Source organism: Canis lupus, chromosome 15 (genome assembly GCF_003254725.2).
Source record: "Canis lupus dingo isolate Sandy chromosome 15, ASM325472v2, whole genome shotgun sequence".
In the NCBI taxonomy this organism is placed as follows: domain Eukaryota; kingdom Metazoa; phylum Chordata; class Mammalia; order Carnivora; family Canidae; genus Canis; species Canis lupus.
The window spans coordinates 40,383,595-40,404,430 of record NC_064257.1 but is presented as its reverse complement, the minus strand read 5'-3'; the positions used below and the strand labels follow the sequence as shown (position 1 = coordinate 40,404,430).

At 37.7% G+C, this 20,836-nt stretch overlaps 1 protein-coding gene and 1 long non-coding RNA gene across 2 annotated transcripts in view; one reads left to right on the top strand and one right to left on the bottom strand.

Annotated features, from left to right (window-relative positions):
- The window catches only part of UTP20 (UTP20 small subunit processome component), a 95,652-nt gene that overhangs the window by 4,372 nt on the left and 70,444 nt on the right, over nt 1–20,836 (bottom strand). Inside the window, exons 40-58 of the mRNA XM_025439330.3 lie at nt 20,725–20,807; nt 17,970–18,259; nt 16,805–16,944; nt 16,429–16,585; nt 14,038–14,136; nt 13,025–13,192; nt 11,476–11,642; nt 10,750–10,891; nt 9,757–9,873; nt 8,250–8,420; nt 7,866–7,997; nt 7,284–7,394; nt 5,359–5,438; nt 4,846–4,915; nt 4,544–4,726; nt 3,554–3,685; nt 2,926–3,058; nt 1,325–1,512; nt 487–558 (exon numbers count right to left, since the gene is read on the bottom strand). Of these exons, the coding sequence (XP_025295115.1) occupies nt 487–558; nt 1,325–1,512; nt 2,926–3,058; nt 3,554–3,685; nt 4,544–4,726; nt 4,846–4,915; nt 5,359–5,438; nt 7,284–7,394; nt 7,866–7,997; nt 8,250–8,420; nt 9,757–9,873; nt 10,750–10,891; nt 11,476–11,642; nt 13,025–13,192; nt 14,038–14,136; nt 16,429–16,585; nt 16,805–16,944; nt 17,970–18,259; nt 20,725–20,807 (2,635 nt within the window). The remainder of the gene's footprint in view (nt 1–486; nt 559–1,324; nt 1,513–2,925; nt 3,059–3,553; nt 3,686–4,543; nt 4,727–4,845; nt 4,916–5,358; nt 5,439–7,283; nt 7,395–7,865; nt 7,998–8,249; nt 8,421–9,756; nt 9,874–10,749; nt 10,892–11,475; nt 11,643–13,024; nt 13,193–14,037; nt 14,137–16,428; nt 16,586–16,804; nt 16,945–17,969; nt 18,260–20,724; nt 20,808–20,836) is intronic.
- LOC125752521 (uncharacterized) lies at nt 554–17,433 on the top strand. Its single transcript, XR_007402255.1, has 3 exons — nt 554–1,300; nt 8,115–8,203; nt 11,496–17,433. It is a non-coding gene; the product is annotated as an uncharacterized LOC125752521 (long non-coding RNA).

The window sequence follows — 20,836 nt, the reverse complement described above, 5'->3', positions numbered from 1 at the left end:
TACTTATAGTTACATTTTATAATATAAAATACATGGAACTTTTTAGTGATTTATCTGCCTTCTGTTCACCACAGACAATTCTCAGACCACCCTGTAACATGACCTTTATTACCTTCTCTTCAAGCTCCAGGGGTAAGAGAAAGAAATGTAGTAATAGAGTTTAATATAGGATCACAATCAATCGGTCAAGCAACTAATGCCCTTCAAAGCTTTGGTCACAATGTGGGATAGATGTTAAAACTGAACATGAGAAGATTAACAGCCTCTCACTGGGAATTTTAAATGGAGCCAAGAGTAACCTCAACAGGGACCCAAGTGCTGATGAGATTTATGTCACAAGTGAACATGTATTTCAGTGTATGTCTGTATTTCATTTAATTCCCCAAGCATTAGAATAGGAAAAGCATACACAAATACCAAATGTAAGCCTATTCCTAGACTTGGGAGACTAGATCCTTTCTATTCAACCAGGAGGATGCTACTCACCTGCTCTCCTAGAGACTGATCTAAGAATTTGGAATGCAACTGATGGCAAGAGGCTAGGGAGATACTTTTCATCTGTGAAAACAAAGTGGACATTGGCAGACACAATGCAGGCATTTCTCATTGTTCTTAAAAACTCCAAGTCACTAACCATTATAGTAAACTAGGTGCTAGATTTTGACTTGTATAGGTCTGGAGAAGGGAGTTCCACGACCAGAAAGAAACTGTCACTGTTTCCTTCTACCTGCCCCAAGTACATTAGCCCCACCCGCCCCCAAAAGGGGGAATACTTTCAAGCTCTGGGGCAATACAGATAATCCCTCAGGTTATCAGTAGAAAACTTGACAACATCCTAATATATTTTTTTCCTTCTTTACTTCCCTTCCATCTTCTCATTCAGTGTTTACGGAGTTGCCACTATGAGTCACGCATTGTTTTAGGCCCCAGGAAATCCAAGATGGATATAACATGGTCTCTAACATTTCCATGAACATGATCTCATTTACAAGGCAGGACAGACAATATCAATTTCATTTAAAAATATGTATTTTTTTTAGTACTGATAATCTGAAGCGGTAAAAAAAAACAAAAACAAAAAAACAAAAAACAAATCATAGAAGATGAATGTTCTAAATAAGACTGACAGTTTACAAATTCTCTTTGGAAAGCCTTGGCCTTGAGGCCCACCCTTCTGTAGTGCCCACTACTCCTATAGGATCCATGTGCAACAAGTCAGATGTAAGAGTTTCTGCCGAGGGCCAACCCCAAGACGGTTACAAGAAGCAGAATGAACATCCCACACCAACCTCAAAGAAAGGTAAAAGTTTTAGGGAAACCTTACCTTTTGTTCAAGGTCATTTGTTAGAAATCTTACTGCTACGGGTACTGAGAGTTTCTTTTTAGTTTTTTTGGTCTTCTGTTTTCTAATAAGTTCCTCTGGTTGGCAAGAGGCGAAGAGTAATCCAAAAATCTGGGCCGCAGTGAGCCACACCCAGCTGTGTGGATGTCTCAGGTGACAGTGCACATAACCTAAGGGAACCAAGATGCACCTTCAGTATCTTAGCTCTCCTGACTCTTTGGTGGTAAACATGATTAGCGTAGGCATTATCTATTATCTGCTTGGAGCTAGGGAGAGGTGAGGTGGTGAGAAACCGAAAACCACCAGATAAGCAGCTCCTAACATGGTGAGTGACAGAAGTATGAGTAAGCCTAAAAACACCAGTTCCATCAGAATTAGTTTCAGGCCCAAGGGAGATAAGGTGGCTGTGACATTTATGAGTTCTAAATTAAGTAATATAAATACGTATGAAGGCACACGCTTGTTTCTAGTAATTATTGAAATCGGGGGGAAGTCATCATTTCTTGAGGCTTTCTCTGTGCCAAGCACGGGGCTAAGTGTGCTACATACATTATTTTGTTTAGACCCCACACCAGTTCTGTAACATTAGACTTATCCAGTCCATTTCTCAGGTAAGGAATCTTAGACAATGGGCCAGGTGAGGTGCCGTGCTTTAACAGGCAGAACCAGGCCTGGGCCCCAGCTTGACCTGGCTGGCCCCAAGCTTGTACTCCTGTGTTACGTGGCCACTTTGAAAACCTTGTGGGTTTTAGGGAACATGATTAAAATTCTGGAAAACTATGGCATATCTGAGTTTTAGTCTATGCTGCTTTATTTCATTAACAGGGTTTTACTTTTGTTCTTTGTGTATTTTGTAATAATGTGGCCATGGCTCGGTGGAGTCATACCCACAGTAGGCTTATTATAGTAACTTAGTAACTGTAGGACTTCTCAATGAACCCTGAATTCTCTTAAAACAGCTGGGTACTTAAAGCATTCATTCCAAAGTCTATTTCCTACTGACTAATCAAAATTGAATATGTTAAGTTAAAAATATTAGGATCTTATTTTTCATTTAAAGAGTGATATTAATAATTTAAATGTCACATAGAGGTTAAACGGTTTACTAATCACGGCACATTTGCATGGGAGGCTATTTATAGCCATTTTAAGAAAACTACCTACTAAGTGTGTTACGGTACGATGATATTCTTATTTAGGTACAAACAATATATGAGAGTTTATGTGGAATTATGTAGCCTGTTTACAGAACCCTATGTCTATTTAACAAAAGACAGACTGGATGGAAATAAATACCAAATTATTACCAAGCAGCAAGGAGGACTCTTGAGAAACTTTTTTCCTCTTTTACTTTCCCATAATTAATATTCCTTCTTTTATAAATGAAATATATTACTTGTGTAGTCAAGAAACATTTTCACTGTAATTAATTTGAAAGAGTCTTTTAAATCTTTCTCTTATGGACTTTTCCCTTGACATTATATACTTTCTAAATATTCATATGCTAATTTATCAAAACTGTTTTCAATAATTCTATCACAACTAGTATGTTTTTATATTTAAGTTAAAAAGGAAACACTTACTCCAGATTTTATTCAACGTCTCAGAGGGCTTGGTAAACTGAATAATATTACATTCCTTGATGAGTTTACTAATCAATGTAAGAAAACTAAACAGAAGGCGATCTGCAGCTTTTTCTTCAGTCTCCTCCATGATCTAAAAACAGGATGGACAGAAATCAATCAAGACAATTTCAAAGTCTATGATGGCTGTTTTTACTCCAGCATGTAAATTTATACCAAAGTGTCTCAACATCAATGGACATTTTGGGTCAGATAATTCTTTGTTGTGCTGTGGGGACCTGCCCTGTGCACTGTGGGATGATCTGCAGCATCCTGGCCTCTGCCCCACTAGATGCTAACAGCACCTTCTACCCTCCATTTGTGACAAACAAAAATGTCTCCAGATGCTACTAAATGTTCAGAGTGGGTGGTGGTAGGCTGTGAAATCACCATGCTGCAGAAATTTCGATCTTCATGTACTACAGAAGATAACTTAACTTAAACCTCATTTAAAATGAAGACCCAACTGTACTATAAATTCTTGGCTTCGTTAGTAAATATTTTTTGAACACAAATATTTATTAGCTAAGTCACCTTAGGTTAAACTATAAAAATAAGCAAAAGTTTTATTCTCTGGCAAATTACTTACATCTTTAAAGTTTTCAGGATCAATTTCCTTTTCAATCATGGGAAGAACAGTTCCAAGTCTTCTCTCAAAAGAGACTCCTTCACTTTCCACAAACAAGCCACAGATTAGGGCAGCCAGCTGTCTATTTAAGCTCTACCAAAAATAAACCACCAGAAGACAATGTTAATACAACTTGAGAGGCCATTTACAGAAAGTACAAAATGAAGGTGGGCATGACTCTGTCCTCAATATTATGGGTCATCGGTGGCCAACATGAAAAATATGGAGAAATACTCATACCCAAGATTATAATTAAAAAAAATGGAACTCACCATTATCCATAATTAACATTCCCTCCCCCCCAAAAATCATTGTGAGTACCAAGTAATGTACAGAATTGCTGAATCATTATATTGTATACCTGAACTAATATAACATTGTATGTCAATTATACCTCAATAATAAAATTTTAATTAAAAAAATGGAAATAAATTTCATACAGTACCCCCACTCCCATTCTAAATTTATTACTGTATATAATCATTAATAGAATGATATTTCATTACCTGAATAAGCAAAATTGAAAACAAAAATATTCATGATCCACTCATGTAGCCGTGTAATTGGCTGACGATCATGGACTATATCATGAGATTTTTGTTACTCTATATAACTTATATGTCCTGGAATTTTACTATAAGAATATACATATATATATTTTAATTAAGTTTTTTACTTTAATTCCAGTACAGTTAACACACAGTGTTTTTAGTTTTAAGTGTACAATACAGAGTTGATTCATCAATTCTATATATTACTCAGTGCTCATCTAAGTGTACTCTTTACTCTCCACCTATTTTACCTATTCCCCCCACCCAGCAAGAATATATTAACATAATCAACTAAAAATAAAATTGAAAAAATTCAACAATGTATAATATGTATTCTTATTTAAAGTGAACACCAAAAGCTAAGACTTTTCATTGAAATATGACTAAAAGCAACCTTTACCTTTTTTGCTCCAAACCAGGTGATAACCATATCAAAGAGCCAGTCTTTTTTCTCAAGGTTGATTTTCCTGAGTAAAGATTTGATTGTCATGGATGCCATCTTTTTGCACATGGCAGAGTCATCGTTCACCACCATTAGACAAAGAGGAATAAAGAACATTCCACAGTTCTCATGGAGCAGCCCCTAAAAGAAAGCAAAAGCAGGAAGTTATGAGCACACTCAGACTGGAATTCTCAGAGATGCCCAAATGGGAGGCCTGCAGGCACCCAGGGAACACAGCTACCGTTTGTGATTCAAGTTACCTGAGGGAATGTGTCAAAGAGGTAGGAGATCATTTCCAAAGCAGACTCTCTCCCGGTCTCATGTTCATAACTAGGGCAAGAACATGAGACAGACTTGTTAGTATCTTAAATTTACCAGTAATTCTTGAAAAACTTTTAAACATTGTTTCAGGGCATCCATCTATTTCTTAAAAAGTGGAAAAAACTCCCATTTTCCCAATTTTAATGCTTTTATATACATATCATGCTACTACGAAGCTTTGAATGTAAATGTTAGATTTTTTTTTTACCATTCTCTTTAAGTAGACTCTAATGAAAATCAGTGCTCAGACTGAATTTGAAAAGCAACCTACAGAATTGTCATATGAAGTCATGCATATCATTGGACAATCAAGTCAATGACGCACATCGTAATACCCTTAGAGAAGGTGCCATTATGTTTAGGATTGATTTGTCACTTTCAAATGGCTGCCACGTTAAAATGAGAGAGGTTACTAACCCTCTGCCTGGGTGTAGTTTATGGCTTAAACTTACTTCAGTTGAGCAAGCATGAATTCCAAGTTTGGTCTCAATTTGTCACCCAGGGGATAGTCAAGAATGTATTTCAGAAAAACCTAGAAACAGAAGTCACACAGATGATTACTTGGCTCTTGTCTGTCTCCAGGATTCCTGCTTCCTAACCTGCTTTGAGACACACTTCCCTAGAGTGATCAACCAGGTGAAGCTTGCCTTCTGAGTCAACTGTGCACTTCTCCTTTCTCCTCTGACCTCACTTACTCAGGTCCTGCCCCGCATGCCTGCTTAAGACTAAATGCTGGCCTACCACTGGCATGGTTGTTTTGGGCTCCAAAACTTAGCTCACATGTAGGAAACACCTCTCTCCCATAGGGTATCGTGTGGTGGACTCAGTGTGGACTACGGTTTAACCCTGCATTTCCCCTTGAATGACAATGGGGGTAAAGTTAATACTGAGAATAGTAACTATTTCATTAATTAAATATCTTCTATATGCCAAGCACTGTGCTAAGTGTTTCTCAGTTAATGGTCATCACTCCACTGGAAGACAGGGGATATTAACCCCATTTTACAGACCAAGAGAACGATGCTTGCGCAGAGAGGTAAGTAACTCGCTCAGGTGACAATGCCAGAATTCCATGCCTAGTCCAAAGTCTCTGCTTTCAAGCCATCATACTAGTCAGCCTCCTCTATTAATAAACTGCAAGAACTGAGGCACATCATGAAACTTTAAGGCCTGTTTCTTCCCAGCCATAAAATGGGGATACCATTTCTTCGGAAGGTAACTACAAACAGAAGTCATGTATATAAAGTGCTGGGCACACAGCTAGTGCTTAGTAAGTGCTAGCTGGCCCTCACTCTTCCTAACATTATTCAAGGAGACTTTCTCTAGAGACATGCTCCTCCCTTTCCAACGTGGCTTCCTTGGGAGCCCACACCTTCCTTCAATCCCAAGTTCATATTTCCCATTCAGACCTTTCCACCTCCTGGGTGTGATGTGCACTCATATAATCATAGGTGAACAAATGTAAAAATACACATCTGCTCATGTCACTCTCCTCCCTCAATTTTAGGGATTGCTATCAGAATAAAGCCCCAAAATATTTAACAAGACCATAAGGGCTCCCTTCCCCACCTTCATTTAGCTCCTCCAATAAGTGAGACCCTGATCGATCTCAAGTTTTATCCTCCTTAGGCATTGGCTACCCCCTTCCCCTAGAGAGCTAAGCCTTAATCTTCCTTACAGGCCAGTCCTCAGGAAAGCCCTCCCCGATTCTAACACTAAGGTGGTCCTCAACCATCATATGTGCTCCCATATTTTCTCAATTCTGAGCACAGTTTTTCACATTTTAATATATCTGAAATTAGAAAATGTCTTAAAACTGATGGCATCTTACCACTATGTCATAGATTTTTTTCTTTCTCTAAATAATGGTGTGTCTTGTAAAAGATGAAATATGACAGTGCTTTCCCCCTCCGGGCACTTAGGATGTCTGTAATTTTAACTGTGGACTTTTTGCTTTGTGCTTGTCTCTTGTAAAAATTTCACTGATAGAGACTATAGGAATCTTTTTGACTGCTTTTCCAGCAGCACCTGGCACACAGTTATATGCACAATTAGTTGGTTACTGGACCCACAGATGGAAAACCTTTGGTGCAGGCTACTGTGCTGCAAAGGGGAAACAAATGTCTTCACCCATTTAAGACATCTCATGTGTGATGGGCTATACTCAAAATGCTCTTTGTTAACTGAAAATGCCCTGTGGACAAAGCAGAGTTGCTGCTCACACTGGGTAAGTAAATGGGTTCCTGAGTCTCAGAATAAAGCAACAATGTGACATAAAATCATCTGCAGAATTCAGGCAGTGTTGACATGTCTCTTTCTAAAAACCAGAGAAGACAGGACCCAGCCCTTCCTATGGGAATAAGGTCTCTCCACAAACCTGTCTGCACTGGACTCTGACAGGTTCACTTTGTGCAGAAATTGCCAACTTGGATACTTTCCGAATGACATCATCGATTTCCGGGACCAATAACTTTCTGGATAAAATGGCCTAAAATACAAAAGGAAAAGACATCTCATTTCCTGTTCTACTGCAGATGGGTGTAAGCCAGCCTGATGTTAAGGCAGTCATAGGCAGCTTCAAAAATAATGAAAGTAATCTCCAAAAGAAAAATAACATATCCTTAAAAATATTTAAGATCATTGAATTTTAGGTTTTATATATATTTTACAATAAAAAAGGGAAAAAAAAACTTAAATGTCCAATACAATAACTACAAACATGAAATATTTTTTAACCTCTATTTATTTTCCTATATTTTTGTATAAGTCTCTGGAAGTGTTAATAGAGAGTTCATGTTCAGTTTAATAATTAGATATACTAGCTTATAATTAAAATCCACCAAAATCATAACAATGTTTATAAGTTAAGTTTGGGAATCTAAAGCTAGTCAAAACACTGTGTCCCACATTATTCTAAGTATCTACCCTGAGACTCATAAACATTCTGCTGACACCATACCTTAAGAAGACCAAATGCAGTGGCCTGCCTTGAAGAATCATAAATGTCTTCCTCAGCATATGCTAGTAGAACTTGAAGCTGCTTTTCGGTTATCTGGTAAGATTTCACTTTCTTGACAAGTATGGTCACACACTGCAAATTACAATAGTGAGGTTAATAGCCAGGACATCCTACAAATGAAGATCCATTGAAATGGTATGGACTTAATACAACATCAGTGTTTTGTTTTTTTTTGTTTTTTTTACACAGGATACCAACCTTCTGCCCTTAGCAAATTAATCTGGAAAAAATTTTGACTTAGACCACAAAGGACAATGGGGACAACTATGACTCTGATGGTAATTCTCGTCCTGGCTATTTTATGCACAATTGAAAATACCTCACCTTGAAACAATTTACTACCAGGTGGAAGTTCTGGCCCCTGGCAGCTCCCAGTTTTGCATAGTCCTTCAGCAACAGGAAAAGGTGTTTGGTCAGCTGTTCTGCTTTTGTTTCTATGGAAGGCAGAGGGAACCTCATGACCCAGATCAGGCATTGTAAAGCACCTGTGATCACCTGAAAAACAAAAATAAAACCAATCAACTTATGTAGTGACCAAACCCAATAACCCAACACCCGAACCCAAGGCTGTGTAGATTCTAAAAGTGATCAAGTTGAAAGAGTAAAATACTTTGCCCAACGCAGGCTGGAAGAACTGTACCAAACATGTAAGAGGATAAGGAGGTTTTCTAGTCTCTGTGATAGAACTTATTGCTTCTCCATAGCAAGGAAAGATATATTGCAAGCAAATAAGAAAAAGTGGTCACTGTATTCTTACTCTTAGGAGTAAATGACTGGCTGGGTTGGTCAATTTTATCAACTTTGTTTTGTGTGTGGAAAATACATTATAAAGGACTTTTCTTTTTCTAGAATGGCACTGTAACCATTCTAAACATATGCATGTAAGACATTCTAAGTATTAAAAATATAAAGATAGAATCTCATCTCCCTATTTTTTTTTTAATTTTTAAAATTTTATTAAGTAGGCTCCACACCCAATGTGGAGCTTGAAACCAAGACCTGGAGATCAAGAGTTGCATGCTCTACCAATGGAAGACAGGTGCCCTATACCATTCCACTATTTAAGGAGCAGAGAGCTGGCTCTGAAATCAAGCAGAGGAATAATACACTGCGGAATTCCAAATAGCTAAGTGCTGTGCAAAAAATATGAAAAACATATGCTGGGACCTTAGAGATTGCTGAGATCAGCTAGTTCACCTAGTTCAGCTCTACCTAACAGACTCATGCTGCTCTGGTGGCTGTAACGGTCTTGGGCTGAATCAGATGAAAACACAGAGGAAAGGCTTTAGGAGTCACAAAGGCCAGGGCTCAAATCCAAGCTCTGCAGTTTCTTCCCTATTTGACTACAGAGATGTTACTTAACCTCCTGGCATCTTCACTGTAAGACAGGCAATCAGGAAATGGGAGTTGTGCAGGCTCTGGAGTCTGGCTCATGTACCAGATCTGTCATCTAGGCCAAGTCACTTAGCCTAAAGCCTAGTTTTCATGTTGAAAAAACAGAAACCTTCATAATATGTGCCTCATGGGTCGTTACAAGGATTCACAGCTGTGGCGGGTAGCAGCATCAAGGATGATAAAAAGAATTAGTGCTGACAGGGGGACCCCACTACTCACCTTCATAACACTACCGTGAGGATTAAATGGAGTAAATAATGTACATTCCAGGGCTGGTAAAACTGTTAAAGACTATCCAAATATATTGGATTATTACAATGGGAAGGAATGTAATGCAGGGAATAATCTCTAAAAACTCAATCATCTTGTGAAGCACAAGCCTAGAAGTTCTGGAGATTTTGCACAACATAGCTCTTGTCAAAGAACAGAAGCTCACCTTCACATCCACGGAGACAAGGCAGTCTATGAGAAGAGAGACAAAAGGATCCAACATTTCCAGAACAGGTTCACTTGAAGACTTGATCTTGGAAGTCTTCAGACTCAGATGCAGCAGCTAAAAGATTCAAAACAATATTTTATGCCAGGAGACCAAATGGAGTTGGGTACAAGTGAAATGATTTGAAGAGACCCACGTAACATGTTAAGATGCTTCTGTATGAGGTGACAAAAATTTTGAAGGTATTGGGAAAGGACCTGGGAGACTGTCAGTAAATGAAGAAAGAGGGAGCTCACAGTGGAGCTGAGATGCCAAGTTCATTTACCAAGTGATTCCTCAGCATTTACTTAGGCACTGGCTCCGCAATATAGGACACAGCAGCGATCAAGATGAGCAGGGCCCCTGCTGATGGAGCTCAGCCAGGAAGACAGACTAGCTAACTGTTAGTTGTAAAGGCAGTGAGCTTGGGGACCTGTGGAATCCAGGTGGAGGGAGGAGCAGGTGGTAAGGTCTCGGAGTCGGAGGAGATGGGGACCACAGACCTGAAATGAAGCCAGTGTGGCAGGGATGGGTGTTGCAGTGGTATGACAGGAGGCTACGCCCTTACAGACCGGATGAAAGTCTGGGTTCTCGGGAAAAATGGGAGCCAGTGAAGGGTTTTAAAGGAAAGAAATGATCAAATTTGTGTTTTTAGAAGCTCACATATTTTTAAAAAAAAAATTAAAATCAATTTAGAGAAGTCCATGAGCAAAACAGTAGTGAACCCATAAATGTTAGGTCAGAATCATTAATTCTGAGACAGGTAGAGCATCAAAGGAAGTATTAGAAAGAAGGAATGGTAAATGGATCGACACACCTTTTTAAATAAAAAAATCCTATGATTTATTTATAGTAAGGCAATTAGAGTGGAAATGAACGGGACTGGAAATTTAGCAGAGGATTAAAAGGCACTCCCCCATGGGCAGCAAATTGCACCTTAGGGTTAATTCTTACCCGAAGCCCAGACTCAATAAATATGTGCATGTTGGTTTTCCTGCTCACAACAGCTTTCTGCCCACCTCGCGCTGGAGTTGGGGGCAGCAGAAGACAGCTCTGGGGTGGAAGGCGTGGGTCCGCTGTAGGGGCTGCTGGGTTTCTGTCAACCACAAAGGAAAGATAGGGAGAGGAATCCTGTAGCTGCGTTCCAACAAGTCCCCGCTGCCCTGTCTGCTGACTGCAGCCCAGCACTAAGTAACGTGCTGTGCACTGTGGGCTTTTTCTCTCCTTTAACCATGAAACACAGAGATTATCAGGTTGTTCATCAAGGGCGTAGAACAACTCCAGAAAGAGATCATACTGATGAGCATGCATTTAAATTAAGATGAACAGTGAGGGGATACTTCCTTTGGTTTTTGAAAACATAAGCCAACCCAGAAGCAAAATCCAAAGGAAGGTATTTTAAAAACCTTTGAAGGTCTAAATATCTGTTTAATCAGAGCAAAAGGTGTATATTTAAAATCTATCCTAACTTTGATTCAATAAATAAAACAAAAAGGTCTCAAGATGAAATTTATCACTTAGAAGGACTTTAGCCCAAACACCAGAAAGCAGTACCATCTTAAAACTCAGATATGCAACTAAGGTGAATTACTAAATTCATCCACTTACGAGTAAATAAGAACTGAATGGTTTATCAGAAGCAAGTACTTAAGGATAACTTTTTTTTTCTTTCAAACTTACTTTTCTTTCTCTGTTAACAGGGGGAGATTTTCACTGACCAAACCATAACTGAGCAACAGGATGGATTCTGCTGTCATTTCTTGATTCACAATTAATCCTGCGATGATTCGGCGCAAGGTTTCATGAACCTTCCGGGCCAGTTTTAAACTTGTGGTATTTTGTAAGACCTAAAGGCAAACATAAAAATCAGGCTGAGGTGATACAGAACTGCATTTTCATTTGTTGTAATGGTAGTTTTTAAAACAGACATTTGCTTTTTAATATTTTTTCCTAATTAAAAAAGAAACATTCTTAATAAGAAATTTCAAACAGAGCATACAAAGTATTAATCTACATGTAACATCAATCCCAGAGACAACCACTGTCTACAGCCTGGGGATTTCTTGCACTCCCTCCTATGCTCTCTGCTGGAGACACCTGAGGATCTAGGGCTGGAGATCTGATGTGACACTTGGAAGATGTCACTCTCCTCATGCATCACAGGCAAACACACACACATATACGACAGTGACAAGATTCAGTCACTACTCCTCTGAAACCATGCTAATAAAGTGCTGAAATGGCCACGCCTCAGGGTTGGATATTAGTAATTGGGCCAAATCAGAGGAACTCAATGGCAATCTAGGACCATCAACCCCAAAAGAAACCTCAGCACTTTATTTGCTTCCCACAGGACACAGTATTACTTACTTTCATTACCTTGGAGGGATTTGATAATATACACAGAAGATTCATATGCTCTGTTGACTCTTTTTCATCCTCAAAACATAGCTAACATTCTTAGGTTTAGTAAGATTAATGCATTCTAGGAACAATTATGGAGTTAATCTCACACCAAAACATTTGGAATTATGGCTAATTTATGTCATTAAATAGTGCTAGTTTTAGTACATAAAATTGTAATAAAAGGAATTAATAACATTTATTGAATGACCACCCCTGCATCAGGCAGAGAACATTATGAAGGTAAGTAAACTATAGTCTCCACCCAATAGGAGGCAGAATGAAAACAGTGCAGAACTTTGGAACAGAAAGATCTACGACTAAATCCTTACCTTCCTACTTATCCACGAATCTTCTATCTTTCTGAACCCGTATTTTCTTATCTGTTAGTTAGATGGATATACTACTGATCTCAGAGTGGTTGTATGGATTAGAAGTGATAATGAAACACAGTGCTCAGAACATAATACATGTTCAACCAATGTCAAGAGGGAGAAGATCTGGCATTGACAGCAACCTGGGAGTAGCAATGTGACTCCACCAAAAGCTGTGTTCTAGCTGCTGACTTGACTCAGCTATAAAATTCACCTGGATTTCAATTTTTTTTTTCGCTTCTGCATCACATGGTTTATACCCAGAACTCTGGTTCATGGTTTAGAATGCCCAACTAAGACAGCCAGCTAGTGGCTATGTGGTACAGGTGTCCTTAGCACCAGAAAAGATCCTGGTTGTCAAGTGCAGCATTAAGGTTTATCCTGCATGGCTCTTTTTAAGAACTCATGATAGTGTAACATGAAGATCACCTGCACTGCACTTAAGTCCTTACCTCTTTTAATGGAAGGATAAGTTTTGTAACCTGATCTTTCCCTACAAACTTGCCCAGGATTTCATAAGAATCATAACTCTTGCTTCTTCGTGCCTCCATGACTTTGGAGAGGATCTGCTTCACTTCCTTCTCTTCAGCGATGGCACCAAACAACTCATGGTTAAAAATCTTTGAGAGAAAAAAGCCAAATGGCAATTGTCTGCAATTAACAAGGTATGTCAACAGAAGCAGTCTCTGATACATCCAGATCAGGGGAAAGAAGTTGATAGGACTGAAATCAGATGGTGGAGTTCTATTAGATTACACTTTTTCAAGGTATTTCAGGGACCAATTACTGAAAGACAACCAAATACAGAAACACCTAAAGGTTTGTACTAAGGGGAAACAAAACAAGAATACTACACAGATTTACATATATAATCCTATAATATACAGACACTTTTTCTTTGATATTACCAAAGAGTAGCTTAATTTCTCTTTAAAAAACTCATATGATATTTCCAACTTAATTATCACAACTGATGTGTTTAATTTAAAATGTTTAAGTGTCTACATTTTTTTATGAATGAACAAAGGCTGTGTGGCAAATTTAGTTTCTTCTTAATCCTACCCCCCCCAAATGATCACATTATCCAATTTTAAAAGTTGACTGTTCATTGTTTTTCATTATTATAAGTAAAGCTTTATACTTTAATATAAACCCCAGACTAAATATATCTGTGATTCTTTAAAACAGATTCTTGGAAGTCATTGAAATTTTGCTTATTTTAAAGCCCTTAACACACAACATCAACTTTCTTTCTAGAAAGGTTATACTAAAACTCATAACCTACTAGCAATAGCAGAATGCCCATCTCATGTCACTTGAATCAGCTTTTAAACCTCTGCTGATCTAAGAGATGAGACAGTACATTATTTTCATTTCTATAGGCTATAATTATTTCTAAGTTTGTGAACTGATTTTCTGTCCTTTGCCCACTTAGACAGTGAAACTCCCCTTTTCCAAATCTTACCTCAATCATTATATCTAAACAAGAGTCCAAATCCCCAACTTGTAGCTTGTGGGTGAGGCCTTGTAGCAACATGTACACAGTGAAAGTTAGCACATGGACCTAAAATGAAATGTACAGTAAAAGTATGAGTGGTTTTTTTTTTAAGATTTTATTTATTCATTTGAGAGAGAGCGAGAGAAAGAAAGAGTGCGTATGAGTGGGCAGGAGGGGCAGAGGGAGCAGCAGACCTCCGCCCCGCTGAGCAGGAATCCCGATGCAGGGCTTGGTCCCAGGACCCTGGGATCATGACCTGAATGAGTCAAAGGCAGATGCTTAACTGACTGAGCCACCCAGGCACCCCCAGAATATGAATAGTTAAGAATACCACACTAGAAAAAAGAAATAAGGTCTAAGTATTGTAGAGAGCACTCAAAGTTTATATCTGTCATTACTGTACGGAGAAGCTTTGACAAATACTACCATCTAAAAGATTTTAACCAATTGATCACTTTGTACAAAAGATGCTCAGAAACACATTACAGTGCTTGAATCTATTACTGTGACTAAAACGGGCCACTGATTTATAAAGAAAGGCATGAGAACCTTGAGCCAACCTGTGAATTAAGGAGCCTACCAATGCTGAGTGTAATCAAAGCTGTCATGAAGGAAACAGACCAGTTTTTGCCCTTAATAGTAACCACAGCTAACTTTACTAAGAGCTTACTCTGGGGCCTCAGGAACCAGTGGGATGAAAACAGAAACTCTAATACTCATTTCACTGGAGTTTCAGGAAAGGACAGAGTATAATGCAGAAAAAGTATCTGGAGAAATAATAGCTCAAAACTCCCCAAATTTGGTGAAACTCAGCAAATTTCAAATAGGGTAAGCAAGCTCAGACACATCATAATCCAACTACTGAAAAATAAAGGCAAAGAAAAAGTCCTTAAAGCCGCCAGAGGACAACAATGCATTACTTAGTTTGGACAGTGATTCGACTAATTGTGGAGTATTCATCAGAAAGTCTGGAAGGAAGTGATACAACATTTTTAAAGTGCTGAAAGAAAAGTACTGTCAATGAGGACAGAGGACTAAAATCATTTGCTGCCACCATACCTGCCCTACAAGATTGCTGATGGAAGTCCTTTAGACCAAAGGAAAGTAATCACCAGAAAGAAACATGGAAATTGAGAAATGAAAGAATAGCAGAACTGATAAATATCTGGGCAAACACTATTTTTCCCTCTTGAGTTCTTTAAAATATGTCTGGCAATTACAAGCAAAAACTACTATTGCCTGACGAAATTTTCAATATACAGATCTGTAATAGACAAACTACTATAAAGCAGAAGAAAGGTGAAGGGATCCATATGGTGGTAAGGTTTCTATATCCCACTCGAAGTCATAAAACATGACTTCTAAGTACACATGTATATGGTAATTCCTAAAGCAACCATTAAAAAAAGAAAACTTTTCAGAGAGACTGTTAAATTGAATACTGATATTTTGTGTTAGATTTATAACCTATAGTTAGAAGCTTACCTTTGAGCAAATCTAGATACAGAAAGGAAAGCTACCTCCCAGGAGTCTTGACTGGGTGCTTGAAAAGAATAAGCTACAGTGTTTCTCAAACTTGAGATCACTCAGGCATCTTACTGAAATGCAGATGGTGTAGGGCAAGTGTAGGGCCCTAAGCTGTACATTTCTAACAAGCTCCCAGGTGTTGCTTATGGCACTTGTCCAAGAGCCACTCCTGGAGTTAGTGAGGAGCTAGCCAGCTATGTCACTACTCAAAGAGTTTTGTATTCCACCTGGAGATCCTATTATTATTACTTATGTCATATCATTTAACTCCTAAAAAATGTTTATGTTCTTTATTATTCACGTTTGTGGTAATACATTCGGTATGCATTCAACAAGGATATTTTTAAGAATTCAGAAAATATAAACCTTCGTATCAAATGGTCTGGGAAAAAAAAGAGGTTATATAACCAAGGCCTAGAAGCATCTTTATAAAAATCAAATATAAGAATTTTTTTAAAATATATTTTTATTGTTTTTTAAAGATTTTGACAGACAGAGCAAGTGAGCAAGCACAAGCAGTGGAAGTGGCAGGCAGAAGGAGGGAGAAGCACACTCCCTGTGGAGCAGGGAGCCGGATGCGGGACTGGATCCTAGGACTCTGGGATCATGACCTGAGCCGAAGGAGATGTTTAACCAACTGAGCCACCCTGGTGTCCCTAAAAAATAGGTTTTTACAATGCTGATTAGAAACTTGTGAATATTCTTGATTGCTATCTTGGTGGATCAACTTTACTGAAGATAGACCCAAATCACCATCACTTAGTGCTCAAATTGCAAATACTTGAACTTCAATTCAACTTGAATGACTGCAAGGCACATAATGCAATTTACCTGATATCCACGGACAAGGGTAGTCTGTAATTCTTTTAAAATGTATTGTAGGTAGCGCACACCCAGATCTTCTATTATTTTTGCTAGAGTGCTGCGTGCAATATCTCTGATTTCCTGTGCTCTGTTCTTGAGGAGGGCACATACTTTCAGCAAAATACTAGAAAATGAAAAATTGAAAAGCACTAATCAAAAAGCAAGCAAATAAAATTACAAACATCCTTTTGTCTCTTATTCAGTACCCCAATTTCCCAATTGGGATTCTAAATCACAGCAAATTGTGACAGTACTTCTCTTCCTCACAAGAGTTTCAATAGTCAGAAAGAAAGAAACACTTTTTGAGTTTCACTGAACTTTTCTAATTTGTCACACAATATACCTTGGCAGATTAGCCTCCATAACTTCTTGAGGAAGGGACTGCATCAGTTTAACCATGGCAAAAGCTAAAGGAACTCGAACTACTTCCTCATCATTCACAACCTTAGATTTTATGAGCTTGTGTTCTTCTTCCCTTTTAGTCTGTAAGAAAAATTTAGGTTAAAGTAAAACAAAAATAAATGGATGGGGGACCTAGAAACACTTGTGCAACCTTGCAGTTGAAAGATAAGCTCTTTTGATACATCTTATGACCATTTCTAAGTTTATCATCTGAAAAAAATAAATTATGCAGTTTGAGAATAACCTTTTAAAATTATAAAAATAGTAGGAATAAGGTTTTTTCCCCAAAGAAGCAACCAGAAAAAAATAAAGCCACATTTTCACCGACACAGATTAACACTGCTGTGAAATATATAAAAATCCTAAGAGATTTGTATCAATTGGGATTTTTCAAGAGTTTACATGACACTTGTTGGTATATAAGAAATACAGCACCTCAAATAAGTTATATCTACAAATATACAAAATGATCATGTCAATATTTTATACTAGGTGCTGGTAAACTTCTGTAGAGGGTCAGATAGTTAATATTTTTGGCTTTATGGTCTTGGATGAAGCTATTCAACTTTGCTGTGGTAATGCAAAAGCAGAATTAGACAATATATAAAACAGTAAGTGAAACTGTGTTCAATAAAACTTTATTTACAACAGGCTGCTGGACAGATCCAGTCCATGGACCACAGTTTGCCAATCCATGTTTTACAACTGAAGGAAAGGCTCTGACTTCATGAGAATCCACTGTTAACCAGGAAGAAGATGAATTTTGAACATCAGAGAAGTGCCCAAGATGTTGATAAGGGAAACATACTCTAATTTTTAAAAATTTTCTTTTCTTTGGAAATGAGATTCATCTAATTAACTGCTTTGGAGATACAGAGCATTTATCTACCACATGAAAATCATAATGAAGGAACACTGATGCTTAGCTGCAACAGGAGAGGAACCCAAACATGATGAGACAAATCAAGGGAGGTAAATTCTTAAAGGTTGAGGTAAAAGAAAATCCAAAAGCTGAAATCAATTAATGGTTAGGAGTCTCAGTCTGACAGGATCCCACAAACATCCTGGTTCACACAGACCTCCTGAACCCCAAGCAGAATGATTACCGTAGATACGAGGCATTTGTGGAGTCTGGGTAGGATATCCCCAGTTATCGTTCCTTGGATATTTTTAATTGTTCTCTCCAATTCTTCCTTATTCCGAGGAAGGAAAGAGATAGACTCCATGATACACTCAGGTTCTTTAGCTGATGTCTCTTCACGACTAGCTGGATCAGGGTTTTCTAATTCCTTGTTGTCGTCTGACAAAGTTTTACATTCGTTTTCCTTCTCTTCCTCATCCATTTGCTCTAATTCCATGGTTTCATGTTCTGGCAACTCAATCACTTCTATTGTGTCTATGTTTAGTAAACAACAAAAGTCACTTTAAATCAAATAAGGAAACAACACAGTTGTGTTACATAGTCTTTCCCACCAATATCTAATAAAAACTATCTAGTTATCAGTATGGGTAGGTAGGCCGGGTAAGTGATGAGGAAACAGCACTAAATGAAAGGGTTATGGTTTTTTGCTTTCTTACAGTTTGGAGCCTAGTGAGGAACAGAGACAGGTAAATCAACAATTATGAGTGTAGGACAGCAAGTACAGGGTACTTTGGGAACACACCAGGAGACTAGGCCGGAAGGAGATTCTTAACCAAAAGAAAGCTTCCAGGGATGCCTGGGTGGCTCAGTGGTTGAGCCTTTGGCTCAGGGCATGATCCCAGGGTCCAAAATCAAGTCCCGCCATCAGTCTCCCTCTGCCTATGTCTCTACCTCTCTGTGTCTCTCATGAATAAATAAGTAAAATATTAAAAAAAAAAAAAAAGAAAAAAAGCTTCCAAAGTACTGTGGGTGGAGGTTTCCAAAAACAAAAACCTATATTTATGAGCATGAAAAACATAATGACGACCAACAATTCTCATGCAGAAATGTCCCTTACTATATAGGGTTCAGTTTACTAAAGAAAATTAGGCAGTGCAGTACTATGGGGCAAGTCTAGGCTTGGCTCTGCTAATAATCCATGTGACCACAGTCAATTAACCTAAGCCTAGTAGGCTTTGGCTTCTTTATCAATAAGATGGAGATGGCACCTACCTTGCAAGGCTATTGTGAGGATTAATTGAGATAAAGTTTATAATGCACCCAAAATATGTTTGACAATGCACCGACTTTCAAAAATGGTAGCTTTTAGTCTTTATTTTGTTTACTGGCCATGTAGCTTTAGGAAAGTTACTTTACATTTTTGAACTGTAATTTCTCATATCAAAAATAATGGGGTAACTAACAACTAAGGTTCTTATAAGATTTTTATGAGAACAAATGAGATAATATCTATAAAAGGCCCAGGTCATAGTAGGTACTCAATAAATGTTTCAAACTTCAGTCATATCTAAGAAGAAAGAGACAGTTAAGCAAATTAAGTATTTTAATTTTTAATGTTTCTTTTTATGCAAAATTGCAAAATGTAGATCCCACTGCCTGAAGATAAACCATTGAGGGGCTTTAGTACATCAATGGTTTAAAAAACAAAATAGTTCCTATAAATTCAAACCAGTCTTTGTTATTAATTAGCGTGGCTCTATAGTAATTTTACTGTGAACCAAAGAATTAGAAAATTTTGAATAGGAAGGAATGTTGGGAGTAGTGCAAACTGAAGGCCAGAATATTTCAATGTCTTTAGCAAAAACAATCTATTCACCCATTTAAGTGTTCATTTTTTTCTTTTAACAGGTTAAGGAAATTTCTAATTATTCCTTATTTGATATCATGGATACTGAATTTAATCAAATGTTTCCCTTTTGTCTCTTCAGATGACCACATTTTTTAATGCGTTCAATTCCACTAACCAGTTATAACAACTTCGTGAGTTTGTGGAGGCTTCCTCTATCAATCGTCTCAAATAGCAGGCATAACATTGAAATTATCCATTCCTTAAATATTTATAGAATTTGCCTATAAACCTGTGAACCTGGTATGTTCATCAGGAGAAGTCTTTTAATTATAGAGTCAATTTCTTTAGTGGTTAGAGAGAGATACACCCAGATTTTCTATTTCCTCTAAAGCCACCTTTTGTATTTTATTTTTCTAAGAATTTGTATGTCTAACTCAAGTTTTCAAATTTGTAAGTACTGGGACACCTGGGTGGCTCAGCAGTTGGGCGCCTGCCTTCGGCCCAGGGCGCAATCCTGGGGTCCCAGAATCGAGTCCCACATCTGGCTCCCTGCATGGAGCCTGCTTCTCTCTTTCCCTGTGTCTCTGCCTCTCTCTCTCTGTCTCTCATGAATACATAAATAAAATCTTAAAAAAAAAATTTTAAGTACAAAGATCATAACATTATTTTACCTTTCATTTAATTGTGACCTTTTAAAGTTTCTAATGTTGTTTATTGTGCCTTCTATTTTCACTGACCAATCTTGACAGAGCTTTGCCAACTTATAATCTTTCAAATATCTATTTTTAGATCTGATGATCCTTTCTTATTATATCTACTTTATATTTCATTAACTGTTGCTCCAATTTTTAATTCTTTTAAATTTTGCATTCATTGCTTAATGTGCTTTCCATACATGCAGGTGTAAAACTGTATTTCTACATAAGTAATCTACAGCTCAGATTTTTTGGACCAGCCTTTTCTACTGCTAAATAAGTTTTTACACAAATTTTCAAACCCTCTGCTTTAACTTTCCCCTGACTCATTCACTGGTCACTGCTTATAGGAGCAGAAAAAGATGGTAAGCTCAATTCTGTCATCTTTAATTAATTATCATCAATTATCCAAAAATAGAATGGAAATTTAGTTTAAGAAAGTTTTAAAAACTTACTTTCCTCATTCTGAATTTTTCTCATTTGTTCTTCAAGAGTTCTGTGGTCAAAGTGGAATGCTTCTAACACAATTACTAGCAAACTGTTAAAAAAAGGTACAAAGAAATGTTT